Source organism: Schistocerca americana, chromosome 2, assembly GCF_021461395.2.
Source record: "Schistocerca americana isolate TAMUIC-IGC-003095 chromosome 2, iqSchAmer2.1, whole genome shotgun sequence".
In the NCBI taxonomy this organism is placed as follows: Eukaryota; Metazoa; Arthropoda; class Insecta; order Orthoptera; family Acrididae; genus Schistocerca; species Schistocerca americana.
In genome coordinates this window covers 299,181,736-299,199,359 of record NC_060120.1, presented here as the reverse complement: position 1 = coordinate 299,199,359, position 17,624 = coordinate 299,181,736, and the positions used below count along the sequence as shown (strand labels likewise).

Here is a 17,624-nt window from a genome sequence, read left to right as displayed (position 1 = left end):
GATTTATGATGTTCACCTGGACATTAAAAGGGGCAGGCATGGTTCATAAAAGGGCGCGTGATCACTACAAACGGTAACGTGTGCTCTGCGATATCCTTCCATGCTGGCCACAAGGTTGGTAAGGAGTTCTTGTGATAGGCCGTTCCTCGGTAAGCGCGTTGACAGTTGCTGGATGGTCTTTGATGAATGTAGACGTGTTACTAAACGTCTCCCTAACGAGTTAACCGAGCGAGGTGGCGCAGTGGTTAGACACTGGACTCGCATTCGGGAGGACGACGGTTCAATCCCGCGTCCGGCCATCCTGATTTAGGTTTTCCGTGATTTCCCTAAATCACTCCAGGCAAATGCCGGGATGGTTCCTCTGAAAGGGCACGGCCGACATCCTTCCCCATCCTTCCCTAATCCGATGAGACCGATGACCACGCTGTCTGGTCTCCTTCCCCAAACAACCAAACCAAACCTAACGAGTTAAACAAGTGATCGACGGGATGTGAATAGGGCTGATGGAACGTGGGAGGGGGGGGGGGGAGGGGCGTGGGGAGGGGGAAACGTGTCAGTTCATTCGTAGGATATCCTCTTCTTGCAAGAACTACTCCACCAGCGCAGTCTGATACTGTCGCGCATTGCCACCCGTAAATATAAAATCACGATCGAATGCAACCGAGATAAGACGCACTTGGGAAAAGAGTACAGTGTCACAATAACTCTAACGTGAGTGTACTGCGTTCAGTGATTTGCAGATCAGCTTGCCCATTCAAGATATTGCCTCCCCACACCACAACAACAAAAAATGGTTCAAATGGCTCTGAGCACTATGGGACTTAACATCTGAGGTCATTAGTCCCCTAGAACTTAGAACTACTTAAACCTAACTAATCTAAGGATAACACACACATCCATGCCTGAGGCAGGATTCGAACCTGCGACCGTAGCAGTCGCGCGGTTCCAGACTGAAGCGCCTAGAACCGCTCGGCCACACCGGCCGGCACACCACAACACCTGGGACCCCAAGCCGACCATGTTCGACAATGTTCACCTGTGCGTTACGTGTACTCACCTCTCGCCGTATGAGAGTACATCCAGAATCCCTACTCAGACATCAGACTGAATCTGTTCTCATCCGATAAGAGCACGCGACTCCACTTCTCCTTGATCCATTCCCTATTCTCTTGGCGTCATCGCACACGGCGCTGCAGATGAGCTGTGGACCACAACATAATGGTCGTCGGGCAAAGATACCAGCCCCACGCGGTCACCGGCCCATTGTAATGTGTGAGTTTGCGTGTCTTGCAGTCCTGTTAAATGTGGCTGCAACTGCACCCACTGTTTTGGCGTGTGACCCAACTTGCCTGTTGCACAATTTAGCAGTCGACTGCTGCTATGGCTGATCGTAACCCACCACCCCAGACAGCAGTGCCTGTGGTTCGGAACGCTCCACATGCGCGTGAAACAGTGCTGTGAGGAGTACCAAACTCCTTATTTATCCATTAGTTTAACTGCCTCGTGTTCCGCGGCCAGACCCATTTGTCACTATACTCACGCTAACTTGACGCCATGTGACGCCCAAGTTTCTGTCCACGATTGGGAGACCTCTGGCAACTTTCTCCCGCACTTTCATTTCTTTCCACCAAGTAGTTAACATGTTATGTTACTTGATCTATATCCTCCTTATGCTTTGCAGAGCATTAAACACTGAGGTGACAAAAGTCATTGGCAGTCTGGAATCGCGCGACCGCTACGTTCGCAGGTTCGCATCCTGCCTCGGGTATGGGTGTGTGTGATATCCTTAGGCTAGTTAGGTTTAAGTAGTTCTAAGTTCTAGGGGACTGATGACCTCAGATGTTAAGTCCCATAGTGCTCAGAGCCATTGGAACCAAAAGTCATGAGTTAGCGATAAGTACACATACAGATGGCCGTAGCATCGAGTACATGAGGTATAAAAGGACAGTGCATTTGCGGAGCTGCCATTTGCACTCAGGTGATTCGTGTGAAAAGGTTTCCGACGTGATTATGGCCGCACGACGGGAATTAACAGACTTTGAACGCCGAATGGTAGTTGGTGCTAGAATCATGAAACATTCCATTTCGGAAATCATTAGGGAATTCCACACTCCGAGATACACAGTGTCAACAGTGTGCTGAGAATATCACATTTCAGGCATTACTTCTCACCACGGACAACGCAGTGGCCGAAGGCCTTCACTTAACGACCGAGAACAGCGGTGTTTGCGTGGAGTTGTCGTTGTAACAGACATGCAATGTCGGTTAAAACAGTGCGGCGAACTTAGGACAGTGCGACGAAATTTGGCGTTAATGGACTTCGGCAGCACGATATCGTCTGCAGCCCATCTCCTGGCTCCGTGACCATATTGGCTGGAACCTAGGCGACTGAAAAACCGTGGCTTGATCAAAAAATGGCTCTGGGCACTATGGGACTTAACATCTGAGGTCATCAGTCCCCTAGACTTAGAACTACTTAAACCTAAGGACATCACACACATTCATATCCGAGGCAGGATTCGAACCAGCGACCGTAGCAGCAGCGCGGTTCCAAACTGAAGCGCCTAGAACCGCTCGGCCACAACGGCCGCGTGGCCTGGTCAGATGAGTCCCGATTTCAGTTGATAACAGCTCATTGCAGGGTTCGAGTGTGGCGCAGACCCCATGAAGCCATGGACCCAGGTTGTCAACAAGGCACTGTGCAGGCTGGTGACGGCTCCATTACCGTGTGGGCCGTGTTCACATGGAATCGACTGCGTCCTCTGGGCCATCTGAACCGATCGTTGACTGGAAATGGTTATCCTCACCTACTTGGAGACCATTTACAATCATTCATGGACTTCATGTTCACAAACAACGATGGAAATTTTTACGGATCAAAGTGCACCGTATCACCAGCCCACGAACAATTGGCAACCGAAATCGCCCGACATAAATTCTATGGAACGTTTGTAATCGAGAGATCAATTAGTGCACAAAATCCTGAACCGGCAACACTTTCGCAATTGTGGGCGGCTATAGAGCCAGCGTCGCTCAGTATTCCTGCGGAATACTTCCAACGACTTATTGAGTCGATGCCACATAGAGCTGCTGCAACACGCCAGGAAAAGGAGGTTCGACACGATGTTAGGAGGTTCAAATGGTTCAAATGGCTCTGAGCTCTATAGGACTTAACATCTGAGGTCATCAGTCCCCTAAGACTTAGAACTACTTAAACCTAACAAACCTAAGGACATCACGCACATCCATGGCCGAGGCAGGATTCGAACCTGTGACCGTAGCAGCAGCGCGGTTCCGGACTGAAGTTCCAAGAACCGCTCGGCCACAGCTGGCGGCTATTAGGAGGTACTTCGTGATTTTTGTCACCTCAGTGTATATTGCTACAGCAAAATAAAAGTGGTTGTTTCAGAGTATGCGCGACGTATTATTCCAGTTACGCAAGCAGAAGCAGCGTGTGCAGTTCTGAGCGGTCTCGTGGGAGCACCGCTGCGGTTCATTATCCTCCGGTTCGCGGCGCAGCAGGTGTATGAATGACCGGCTCTTCCTGTTACGCTGGCTTCGCCTTTCTGGGAACTCAGCGGTCAGGCGCCTGGCAGTACTGCAAGTGCGGCTGCCAGCACTGTGTATTTTCCTCTCTGAATCCTTCACGTGGTTTTTATTGCCTCTCTCCCATAACTTCTGCTGATCATCTTGCCCTCTGTAGCATCTGCTTGTCATCACCGTCGGTATGCGAGGATGACATCATCCGGGGAATATCCTTGAAGCAGTTTGAGAGAGGCCATGAGGTTCATTCGCAGGCCGTACGCGCCAAATAAGTCACGAGTCTCATCAGGATAATGGTTCAAAGCGGAGGACACAAGGTTCTCCGTGGTAGAATGTCGTTGCACGTTTTGTGTGATCGTAATCGACTGTTACATTATGTGCTAGACACAACCACAGGATTCCTCAGGGACACTGTGTGTTTTCCTCTCTGAATCCTTCACGTGCTTTTTATTGCCTCTCTCCCATAACTTCTCCTGGTCATCTTGCCCTGCCCGGTCCAACCTTAGAACCGATAGAGGTACTCAATGTACCCTCCGCCACACACTTTCAGGTGGCTTGCGGAGTATGGATGTCGATGTAGATGTAGACATCTACAAGATGAGGCAGTTGAAAACCATCACCGCAAAAAATTCTAGAACGAATATCAAGGTGCGGTATTCTTTAAGAGTCGTGGACAATATGACAGGCTTTCAGAAAAACGCAAGGAATTTTTATCGTTTACAGCTCCCAGATTAGGAGGCAGATTTTTTTTTATAGTAACTACATACTTCTTCTGCACCGTTGCAAACAGGCTTCGAAGATGATTCCAACGACGTAACATGTGTGGAACTTGACCAAATAGTAACATGATAACAGCGCCCCAAATCGCTGCTCCGCCTTCAGGAGTATTAGTCCCATTAAAAGCTAAAAGTTTACAAACAAACGCGTAACTCAGCTACATTTCTTATCTTCATCTTTACCAGTGCTTATCAAATACGCAGGAAATTTTACATATAGCATAGTTACATAGCAGAAAGCGATTCCATAAGGACAATACTGCTCGCTGAATTCCACCTGCACTTACCACAGCACAAGCTTGTATCACAAGGCATTTCATGTCTTCGGGAGTCGTCGTTGTTTCGTTGTAGACCTCTTGTTTTAATTTTCCCCACAGATAAAAGTCCAGGAGTTTTACACCTAATGAACTTGCAGACCTTTCTTTGTTTATCTAATGACCAATCCAACGCTTTCCAAATATTCTGTTGCAAAGTTCCCTAATTATATCTGCAGAATGAGGAAAACATCCGTCAGCTTGGTATTTAATGAACTACGTCCAGTGAGATGTACTCCAAGAATTGCAGCAGGTTATCTGTTAGTAACTTGGGGTAGAGTCCCATCAACAAAACAGAGACTTCTTATGTGGTTAGTAAAAAATCTGTACCACACGTTGACAGACCAAGGACGTTCTGTATCAGATTATCTCAGCCAGCGTCGATTTTCGGCTGACCTATAATGTCTAACGCGAAGATTCGTTTGCTCATGGTGTTGTGCCGCAGAAAGCTAATAGTAGAAATAAGTGACTGGGAGTTGTTTTGGCGTAAATCTTAAGCAAATATGATTCAGTTTATTAATAGATATAAACAATCCCGAGTGCATACAGAAAAACAATGACTGTGGAATTCAGCGCTCAGAATACAAAAACAAATTATTAACAAGAACGAAGAATCCAGAGCGCATGCACAATGAGCAACGACCAAAGAACTCAGAACCCAGGAAAAAAAATCTGTCAGTTCAGAGAAGACGTATTTCGTGGCCAAGACATCACCTTGAATTCACCATCATGCTCCACAAACCACTGCCCCAAAACTCTGTTTTTGGGAAATGGCTCTTATCCTTATGACATCGCTGTCGGGGAGGACATCAGACATGAAGGGATACAGATGGTCTGCAATAACGGTCACGTAGTGTACAGATGTCAAATTGCCTTCGATTACGAACGCAGGCCCCAAGGAGGCCTAAGTGAATGCCCCTCATAGCATGACGCTGTCCACCAATGGCCTGCATCCGTGAAGCGGTCGCCTGAGCCATTTCTATTGATCTATTGCCATTTCTGTTGACCCACGGCCCAACCTCGATCAGCTCGTGTCCAGTGTAATCGTAACTTACAAAGGAACGTGGAGGCTTCGTGTGCTGCGTAGTCGTATATTCATAGAGTTGTAAAACAACTGTGGGCAACCATAAATAATGGAAGACTACGGTAGTTTTTCTAATAGCTCTGGTTAGTTAAGAATGTATCCACGTTACTAGTGTGTTAGATGTGTTGCATACCTGTCGGGCGTTACCTCATAATTATCGCTTTCTTTACGTATACAATCAGTGTTTTACTAGATTCTCCTAAAAACTGGAAGCGGTGAACCATATAGAAACTGAGTGAGGATGCTTTTAAGGAACAGGTAACCTACGAAACGTTATTGTTCTACATAGTAACCATAATGTCTGTTACTTATGAATAATCAGTATTCATGAGAAAACTTAAATTGTCAATTTTTAACTCAGGTATTATTCGAAAATGGTTCACTTGTATCGGTAAACAGAGGGATGTTGTAGTAAAAAGAAGGAAAACAATACACATTTATCACATAGCGCTTGGAAACGCAATTTCCTCAACTAAAACGTGAAATAAGAAAAACTACAAAACAAAAGTACATCAAACATCTCATCAATAGTTCGTCGAACATAAATAAAACAAGTTTCTGTTATTCATAAACAACTCTCGCAGTAAGAGGTAACTTGCCTTTGATCACGATGAAGAACGTTCTACTGAGCGCAAAATAACAAGACGAAGCGCATTCTGGTCGTCCAATAGAGATCATCACAAAGGAAACCATTGACAAAATCCATGATATGGTAATGCAAGATCGCCGAATAAAAGTTCATGAGATTGCTGAGACTGTATGCACCTCAACTCAACGAGTGCATAATATTCTATACGGAGCAATGGCTATGAAGAAGCTGTGTGCGAGATGAGTACCACGATTGCTCACAGAAGACCTAAAGCGCATCCGGCACAACATTTAAACACAAAATCTGGCGATGTTTAATCGCAATCTGCAAGACTTTTGTGCCTATTTGTAGATGTTGATGAAACCTGGATCCGTCATTACACACCAGAGTCAAAACGGCGGTCAGAACAATGTAAAAGACGTCCAGCTAGTAAGGTGATGGCGTCTGTTTTACGGAATTCTCAAGGAATAATCTTCATGGACCACTTGGAAAAAGACAGAACCGTAACTGGACCCTATTGTGCTTCATTGTTGGCTCGTTTGAAACTTGCGTTGGTTGAGAAAAAGACCAATGTTGGCACGCAAAAAAGTGCTCTTTCACCAGGATAATGCACCGTACCGCATATCAGCAATAACAATGGTAAAAGTGCATGAATTGGGCTTTGAATTGGTTCCTCATCCACCCTATTCACCAGACTTAGCCCCCAAGTGACTTCTTCCTGTTCCGTAAATTGAAACTTTAGCTTGCTGGGAAGAAATTTTCATCAAATAAGGAACAGATATTTGCAGCTACCGAGTATTTTGCAGAATCTCATAGAACCTATTTTTACAATGGGGCGAAGAAGCTGGAAGATCGCTGGGCCAAGTGTACATCCCTCAAAGGAGACTACGTCGAGCAGTAAGGTGTTTACGAAAAAAACATTTTTTTCTGCTTTTATGTCAGACTTATCAAACTACCCCGTAGTCTCACAGCGACGACATATATCGCGAATTACATGTTTCATAACTCATTTGTTTCTCAAAGCCCTGCTACTACTACTGTTCAGATGCTCAACGGGATATTTAATGCGACTCATAAATTACATGTGAAACAAATGGCGGCACAGTCCGTGAGCCACCCTATATTTCTCAGCACAACGTATCCTGCGACGTCCTTACAAGTTTTTCAGATTGTTTCTGCCCACACTGTATAAGAGCCTCATAATTGTGTGAGTCGTTTGTGTACCGACAGTGCTTTATGTGATTGCTCTCCGAATAACTTGCATGCATATAGACAGCTGTAAGTTAGGGATGGCGGTTATGTCTGAAGCATCTGGTTTTCAATCAACCGTTTTTTTTTTTCATATTTAGCTTAACCACATCTTTAAAACTGCTCAAAATAACCAGTTCCTGAAACATCCGATTTTCGCTCTTTTACTTCTATTTGCACTAATAAAAGTAGACATCGGAAAGACGGAAAATTTCTAAGATGTTCTAATACTTTTTGCATTATACAGTAAGATTGAAGGCATGTAAAGTCAAAATATCAAATACAAAAGACAAATAAAACTTATTCAGTCCACCGCACGCTGATTTTCTCGAAAAGTGTTAAGGGATTGAATTCTACAAAAAAAATTGCCTGTATTCTCTTATTGATAGTACGAATATTTTGAAACTCTGCTCAAAAGCCATGTTGTAATCGAGCATCATACCATCGTTTGGGCATTACGAATAGTCTGTGCTACAGGATTAAAACTGAGGTTAGAGAACTCTACTTTCGTTGTTAAGTTGTTCTTTTCCTTGGGTTAGAAGCAGATAATGGCATATTATATAGACAGAGGCAGCAGATCTGCTACTTTCTATTTTTATTACAACAGTGATTGAATTGTTAAATTTTTCATTTAGTAGTGTAAACATACGTCGCTTTCTCTTTCATTATTTCATAGAAATTGCAGGCAAATTTGTAATCTTTGCAAGCAAATGGAGCATTGAACTTCATTGCTATTACACTTCGTAAAACACTTCCAGAATACAGTCAATGCCGGTGACGACGGTGAAAAACTATCACATAGACGAAGTGTGTGCATGATTTGCCCACTGCACGAAGACACGTACCATCTAAGAGGCGACGCCACTCGACAACAGGTGCATTACTGTCTCAGCAATGCTGTACCGATTCTTATTTCATGTCACGTATTTATTGTTCGTTTCTATCGGCGTCGTTACTAAAATAGCACTGATTGCTTTACTCGTCTTCTATAATAGCCCAATATTTCAACGCTATAAAAATTGGACAAATGAATAGAATTCATATTTTTTAAAAAAGTTTCATTCAAAAACAAAGTTTTATCACTTCAGCTACGACAAATTCTACCGATCTTGACCTGGTTATTTGTTAAAAAACAGGAAATATTTGTTGTAATTGAGACCAAACATAAATTCCGACAAATTCCGATAATCCAAAACTGAAATATCGGTATCGGTTTTAATCGGTCGATTTTCCCCATCCCTACTGTTGTATCACGTATCGATACCACCCCAATGGCATTCCACAGTTGGTGACGAAATTGAAACTTCCCTTCCAACGCCTATAGCGGTCGTGCGGGACCTGGCAGACCCAACAAAGCACATCCTCAGAGCCACATCTCCAGCGCCTCTGCCGGCGCGATATAGAAAGGCTGCCGACACCGGCGCGGCCCACTCACTCTCGGAGCCTCTCCGGTGCGACCCTTCGTTCGTTCTTAGGACAGCGAGTCTCATCCTAGTTGCTACAGTATGAACCGGACTCTGTTTCTTGTGCATAATTTGTAATGAGTATACATACACTTGAAGAAATACAAGTTAAATAAATCATCTGTTTTTTGTGTTTACTTATTCGCTAATCGTTTCTGCACCAGTCCAGCTTTCCTACAATGATAGTTGCCGCACCATTATGTAGCCCACCTCTCCCTACCGTACGTGGCTGAGCTCGGACTGGTGCGCCTGAGAGATCGGCTTCTCTTGCTGCAGGTGCTGCCCGCGGGCTCGGCGGCGGCGCAGCAGCTGCAGGCGGAGCTGTCGCGCTGGCAGCGCAACCAGGTGGACGTGGCGCAGCTGCATGCCCGGGCCGCCGCCGCCGAGGCAGAGTCGCGCGCGCTGCGCGAGCAGGTCGCCATCCTCGAGCAGCGGGTACAGGTCAGTACTGCGCACTCCAGTCGCCTCTCCAGAGGTTACATTGTCATCCACGCTGGACATTGTCCGTCGGGATACCAACGTGCACGTAACTGTGTTCTCTACTTGTTCCTTCTGCATTATCCGTAAAGAAGTAACACATCTAGTTCCTCTTCGTTTGTTGAAGACCTTTTTTTCTTCTTTTTTTTCGGACTAACCTGTGCTCCAACTCAACGTGAACGACACTGACAGAATGAAAACTACATTTGTTCTTTGCAAGTTTTATGCAGGTTTTGCAGTGGTACAACACACTTCCCTCCTCATTCAACAAGCTGGATTTCCTTGTATGTGCATAAAATCGCAAACTTCTGCATAAGATAATAATTAGTTTAATGCTTAAAGTAGACAAATCCAAAGTTCTAAATATTGGAATTTTTCTTCTAATTGGATTTTGAACAGTGAAACGCTGTTGAATTTGTCGCTTTTCGAGCTGAGATTCTCGTTTCTGAAATTACGAGGGGCGTTCGATAAGTAATATAACATTTTTTTCTCAAACAATTTTAGAATGAAATTTTCACTCTACAGAGGAGTGTGCGCTGATATGAAACTTCCTGGCAGATTAAAACTCTGTGCCGGACCGAGACTCGAACTCGGGACCTTTGCCTTTCGCGGGCAGCGCACACTCCGCTGTAGAGTGAAAATTTCATTCTAGAAACATCCCCCAGGCTGTGGCTAAGCGATGTCTCCGCCATATCCTTTCTTCCAGGAGTGCTAGTTCTGAAGGTTCGCAGGAGAGCTTCTGTGAAGTTTGGAAGGTAGGAGACTAGGTACTGGCGGAATTAAACCTGTGAGGACGGGGCGTGAGTCGTGCTTCGGTAGCTCAGTCGGTAGAGCACTTGCCCGCGAAATGCAAAGGTCCCGAGTTCGAGTCTCGGTCCAGCACACAGATTTAATCTGCCAGGAAGTTTCATATCAGACAATTTTGTTTGAAAAAATGGGGGATCCATTGTGGGACGTCGTGGAATATTCTCGCTTCAGCCCTATAGGTTCATGGAGTTCCGCTAACTGACGGCTTTATACGTAACCTTCAAAATGGCGTCCGTAACGGAGGTGCGTTCCAAGCAGAGAGCTGTCATTGAGTTTCTTTTGGCGGAAAACCAGAGCATCCCAGATATTCACAGGCGTTTGCAGAATGTCTATGGAGATCTTGCAGTGAACAAAAGCACATCGAGTCGTTGGGCGAGGCGGTTGTCATAATCACAACAAGGTCACGCAAACCTGTCCGATCTCCCGCGTGCCGGCTGGCCGCAATCAACTGTGACTCCTGCAATGATGGAACGTGCGGACACTCTCATTCGATGTGATCTACGAATCACAGACACCTCGCTGCTCAACTGGACTCTTTACTGGTAGTGCTGACACTCGTCCACCAGTTGCGGTACTCAATGGTATGTGCCTTCTGGGTTCCTCGCCGCCTAACGGAAGACCATAAAGAGCAACGAAGATCTGTCTGTACGGAATTGCTTGCGCGTTGCAAGGTTGATTGTGACAATTTGCTGTCGAACATCGTCACAGGCGATGAGACGTTGGTTCATCATTTCTAACCAGACACAAAAAGGCAATCCATTAAGTGGCGCCACACCACCAAAGAACAAGCTGAAAGCTGTACCCTTAGCTGGTAAAGTCATGGCGAATGTCTACTGGGACATTGAATAGGTTATTCTGTTCGATGAGCTCACTCACGGTGCAACGATTAACTCAAAAGTGTACTGTGCTACCCTCAGAAGACTGAAGAAACTTCTTCCGCATGTTCGTCGCCACAAAAATGCAAACTACACTGAAGAAACAAAGAAACTGGCACACCTGCCTAATATCGGGTAGGGCTCCCGCGAGCAAGCAAAAGTGCACCAACACGACGTGGCATGGACTCGACTACTATCTGAAGTGGTGCTGGAGGAAACTGATACCATGAATCCTGCAGGGCTGTCCATAAATCCATAAGAGTACGACCGGGTGGAGATCTCTTCTGATGAGCGCGTTGCAAGGCATCCCAGATATGCTAAATAATGTTCATGTCGGGGGAGTTTGTTGGCCACTGGAAGTCTTTTAACTCAGAGGAGTATTCCTGGAGCCACTCTGTAGCAATTCTGGACGTGTGCGGTGTGGTATTGTCCTGCTGGAATTGTCCAAGTCCATCGGAATGTACAATAGACATGAATGGATGCAAGTGGACAGGATGCTTACGTACGTGTCACCTGTCAGAGACGTATCTGGGTCGAATATCACTTCAACTGCACACGCCCCACACCATTACAGAGCCTCCACCAGCTTGAACAGTTCCCTGCTCACATGCAGGGTCCATGGATTCATGAGGTTGTCTCCATACCCACACACGGTCATCCAGTCGATACAATATGAAAAGGGACTCGTCCGATCAGGCAGCATGTTTCCAGTAATCAACATTCAATGTCGTGTCGGCAGGTCCAGGCGAGGCGTAAAGCTTTGTGTCGTGCAATCATCAAGGGTACACGAGTTGGCCTTCGGCTCTGAAAGGCCACATCGATGATGTTTCGTTGAATGGTTCGCACACAGACACTTGTTGATGACCCAGCATTGAAATCTGGACCAATTTACGGAAGGGGTGCACTTCCCTCACGTTCAATGATTCTCTTCACTCGCCGTTGGTCCCGTTCTTGCAGGATCTATTTCCGGCTGCTGCGGTATCGGAGATTTGATGTTTTACTGGTTTCCTGAATCCCCAGTTCATCGGTAACTCGAGGATGCTGTGTCCAATCGCTCGTGCAACGACTATAACATGACGTTCAAACTCATTTAAATCTTGATAACCTGTCATTGTAGCAGCAGTAACAGATCTAACAACTGCGCTAGACACTTGTTGTCTTACATAGGCGTTGCCTACAGCGGCGCCGTATTCAGCCTGTTTACATATCTCCGTATTTGAATACGCATATCGGTATCAGTTTCTTTGGCGCTTCAGTGTAACTTCTCCTTCTCCATGACAATGCAAGGCCTCACACAAGTCTGCACATCCGAGAGATCTTACAAAGCTTCAATGGGTGTTCTTCCTCATCCACCCTACAGCCCCCATCTCGCGCTTTCCAACTTTCAACAGTTTGGCACATGAAGGATGAACTGCGCGGGAAGCAGTACGTGGATGATGTGGAGGTTAGTATCGCAGAAACACGCTGTCGCCAACGTCGACTAGTAGTGTGGTACCATGCGAGCATACAGGCGCTCCCAGTAAGGTAGCGTAAAGCTGTCGCATTTAACTGAGATTATGTTAAAAATAGGTTTTTTTAGCCAAAAGAGTGGTGAATAATACAGAGTATTGGGATGCTGAATAGAGCCAACTTGTTTTCAGAAAAAAATGGGCTGTATTGGGTATTGAACTACCCCGTCCTTAAGTTCCATTGGTAAAAGCGGAGTTGATACCGATACATGTGCAATTAATATATCCATGAAAAGAAACTATATGTCGTTTAGTGAGGAGTTACAGATCATTTGGATGAAAACAGATTTGTGCTACCCTAAACGGTTCTCAAAATATTTGAAGTGGACAGTTCAGTTGCATCACCCATTATATCGTTACAATCTCTAAAATGCATTGTTTTACATATTTAAAGTTAATCTGTAAATATGGTGGGTGATACAGCAATTTAGTTATCGTATTAGGTTTAGCATGACTATAAAACCACGGCGATTAACCACTTTAACTAAAAATCTTTTTTTTTTCTTGTATTGACATATGTTCGTTACTGCCTGCTGCGGGGATGGGGGCGTCATTAGGGATCTGCGTTGTTGAGATAATGCCTTTTAATATGCACTGCGTAGCAAAATATGTGAAGTATTCAAAAGACATGGTCGGATGTCAGTGTAGCTTCGTAAACGTATACACCCTCGACGAATATATACACGATTAGAACTGCAGTTCTGCATGACAGGAAAAACAATCACCAGAGCTCATTAGTGGTATTCGTGTTGAGCTTTGTTATCAGGCCTTAATAGCGTTGGAAATGAGTGATCTCTGTGAAGGATACGGAAATGTGGGCACTTGTGTGAAACAGCGTTATCAACATCTGACAGATTTTGGAGGAGCGTCAAAGTCGGTCTCCATTTGGTCGGCTAATGACCGGCTAATGGGCTTGTGCAATATCCAGATTTGTGGGGCATTTTCATGTGACAGTGTCCAGATGTTAGATGTCAAGGGAACATAAGGGCACACATACTCAACGTCAAGAGTCCGGTCCACCATGACTGGCCACCACAAGGGTGGACCGGCGTTTTGTGCACCAAGAACTTTTCATCTCCACCTGCGAACCGAGTACAAGTAATGCACTCACTGCAACGTCCTGTGTAATCCTGCATCTTTGGTCGGAGACAAGCAGCAGCCGGACTAGGGAATTATCGTCCCTGGACTAGGCTGCCGTTAACACCACGACACAAATGGCTGCGCCTGGAATGGTGCCGTGACCGGAAAGCATGAACTGATGATGAATAGTGTAGTATTGTTTTCAGCAATTGCGGTTCTGGACTAATCCGGATGACTATAGTGGCGCAACGACTCCAGATTCCATTGTTCCAAAGTTTTGGAGAGAGACAGTGGTGTTACTCCCGGCATCATGGGTTGGGTGTGACTGCAGATCACAGCTGATAGCACTAAGGGAACTCTGCCGGCACAACGGTACTCCACAGACATCCTGCGTCTTCGTGTGTTACCTTTCTTGTGGCAGTATCGCGGCGCCATTTTTCAACAGGACAATGATCTTCTCCACATGGAACGTGTCTGTATGAATGCTAAGTTACTACCGTGGCCAGCGAGATCCCCAGATGTGTGTCTGACAGACCATGTGTGGGACCAGGTCGGGTGTCAACTCCACCCCATTGCTAGTATCCAGTATATCAAGGATCAGTTACAATATATTGACGACATGCTATCTGTTAGAAGAGCGACCAGTACCCTTTAGAAATAATTATATTTTTAAATTTGCCTGGTGGCTACTGGTTTCGGTACACAGTACTATGTACAGAAACCGGTAGCCAGTAGGCAAAAACAAGAAATTGCGACTATAGACTGAAACATATTTAATTTCTCAGTTACAGCAAGTGTGGATCAGCTTGCATCAGGAGACGCTACAAGAGCTGTATGACACGCTTGTCAACCGAATCGTTGCGTGCACCTAGTGTATCCTCATACAGATACGTGGGTTTATAGTGCCAAGTTTTTTTGTAAATTTGGCTTTATTTTGTAATCACTGAAACATCGCATACTCTCTCAAGCCTTGAAGTTTCATTTCGTTTCTTCCTCCCTTTCTGCGTACGTTACTTTCTTGGCAGGCAGACTATTTTGTGCAAGTTGTGGACCGCAGCTCGTAACTACTTACACAAAGTCATTTATACGTGACATGAAGAGATGCTGACGAAAACAAATCTTATCTTCTGCCAGTTCCGATTGTCAACATGCAACCGTCTGTCCAAGAAAGCCGCGAGGGTGAGTTTATTCCTGTCGCATAACCTACGGCAGCGCAGTAAATACTGCAGCAGCTTGATGTAACAGCCATAAACAACGTATGTGCATTCGACCAGTTAGTTATCAGAAACAGTGGTAAGTAGCGGATGTGCTGCCGTAGTGTTGTTGTATCACGAATTTGCATGGAACAACTTCCCTAAATCAGACGTTCAACAAATACTCTGGAATAAAAACAACGACGCGTGGATGTCTCCTGCAACTTATTGGAAATGCAAAACGCGGACAGTTTTCTGAAAAAAAAAAAAATCACCATGGATGACAAGACTTTTTGCTATCAATACGAAGCTACCAAAAACCGACACGTTCAGAAATCCACATTAAGGGTCAACGCTTTGTTTGACATAACCACATTCAAGCCAAAGTGACGCGGGAGTTCAAATGGAATGGGGGGGGGGGGGGTAGGAGGTCTATGTAGAACATATGAAGCGTTAAATCTACTATTTTACCTTTCCTTTTTTTACTAAGCCAGTCTCGAAACTGTGTCGACTGACGGACTTTGTAACATCACTCCAATGTGGAGTCAATGAACAAATAAAGTGTAAATGAACAAATTATTATAATTTTAGTCGTGTTACTGAGGAAGCAGTATCAGTGACGTCATGTAGGCTACTAACGAGGCCTACGAGAAAGACGCCGCGGCGCGCACGTCACGAAGGTAAGCCTGCCCTTGCGCGCCCGCTCAACTCAGCAGACAAACTACGTTTCTACAGCTGTTAGCTCGTAACTAGGTGTATATGTACAAACGATAATTGCATCTTCTACAGCAACCGTTATTATGAAGTCTTACTGTTATTAGTCCTACAATGATCGGAAACCCTTAGGCCTAGTTATAATTTGTTATGGATGTACTGGGGTACAATAAAATTAAAGTCATGCCGAAATGATTATCAGTTGCATAAGGCACCACTTCTTGTATGCAACGAGGGCTGTTAAGCAGAAGAGACTAAATGTTATAAACAAGCCGTTATACCATTTACATTGAGTATTGATCTTAAATTAAGTTTTGTTGTTGCACTGTTAATCAGTAAGACTTCATAATAGCAGGTTACAGTAGAAGAGGCAATTCTCGTTAGTGCGTACACGCCCAGCGGCGAGTTAACAGGTTTAGCAATGCATTTTTTTCTGCTGAGCTGAGCGAGTCCAGTCTTACCTTCGTGATGTACGCGCCGCGGCCTGTCTTTCACGTGGGCCTCGGGCTACTACAGTAATTTTATGTTGCCTAATGGTCGCTTCGATCGAATATTAGAGTAGTGGCAAACAAGGTTTGTTTTACTAGCACATCCTGATGTCACGGAAATAGTGCCTTCTGTTTGGAAGGCCTGTGTTTCGAAATCGTCATGATCGTCGATCATACTATGATGGCCCCCGCGTATCTGCTGCTATGGTAAAATTCCTGCAAAGTATTTTGAACTTAAACTTATGTCTCACGCTATGAAAAGCCGCCGGGGAATAATGGTGACTACATAGAAAATCTTCAGTGTAACTGCGTGGCGTGTGATCCGCTCGACGTGTTGTTGTATGACCAACACTTCGTCCACTGTTTCACCACGCTGGTGAAGCCTTCTTAAAATAGCGGCCAAACCATGGTCTTCACAATAGTACAACGCGGTCACTGACCCGGAACAGTTTTACTGAACATGACAGCAACAGCGATAACATAAAGACGTATGTATATCTACATTTACATTTTACATCTACGTGGATACTCTGTACGTCACACTTTAAGGGTCTGGCAGCAGTTCATCGAACCACCTTCACAATAATTCTCTATTACTCCACTCTCGAACAACGCGCGGAAATAACGAACACCTATATCTTTCCGTGCGAGCTATGATTTCCCTTATTTTAATATGATGATCTTTTCCCTATGTAGGTCTGCGTCACCGAAATATTTTCGCATTCGGAGGAGAAAGTTAGCGATTAAAATTTCGTTAGAAGATCCCGTCGCAACGAAAAACGCCTTTGTTTTAGTGATGTCCATCCCAAATCCTGTATCATGTCCATGACATTCTCTCCCCTATTTCTTGATAATACAAAACGTGCTGCTCTTCTTTGAACTTTCTCGATGTACTCCGTTAATTCTATCTGGTAAGGATCCCACACCGCGCAGAAGTTCTCCAGAAGGCAGGCTCTTTAGTAGATTTGTTGCATATTCAAAGCATTCTGCCAATGAAACGCAGTCTCTGGTTCGCCTTCCCCGCAACATTTTCTGTGCGTTCTTTCCAGTTTAAGTTGTTCGTAATTGTAATACTTAGGTATTTAGTTGAATTTGCGGCCTGTAGATTTGATTGATTTATCGTGTAGCCGAAATTTAACGTATTACATTCACGACTCATGTGGATGACGTCACACTTTTGAATATTTAGGGTCATTTGCTAATTTTTGCACCCTATAGATATCTCTTCTAAATCGTTTTGCAATTGGTTTTCATCTTCTGATGACTTTACTAGACGGTAAAACACAGCATCATCTGCAAGACAGCTGCTCGAATTGTCTATTAAATCTTTTATATAGATAAGGAACAGCAAAGGACCTATCACACTACTCTGGGGAACGCCAGAAATTACTTCTGTCTTACTCTATGACTTTCCGTCAGTTGCTACGAACTGTGACTCCTCTGACAGGAAATCATGAATCCAGTC

General features: G+C 44.9%; 1 protein-coding gene across 1 annotated transcript in view; it reads left to right on the top strand.

Annotated features, from left to right (window-relative positions):
• LOC124593972 overlaps positions 1 to 17,624 on the top strand; it is a 526,982-nt gene that overhangs the window by 454,520 nt on the left and 54,838 nt on the right. The window contains exon 6 of the mRNA XM_047132321.1: positions 9,294 to 9,458. Coding sequence (XP_046988277.1) covers positions 9,294 to 9,458 — 165 coding nt within the window. The remainder of the gene's footprint in view (positions 1 to 9,293; positions 9,459 to 17,624) is intronic.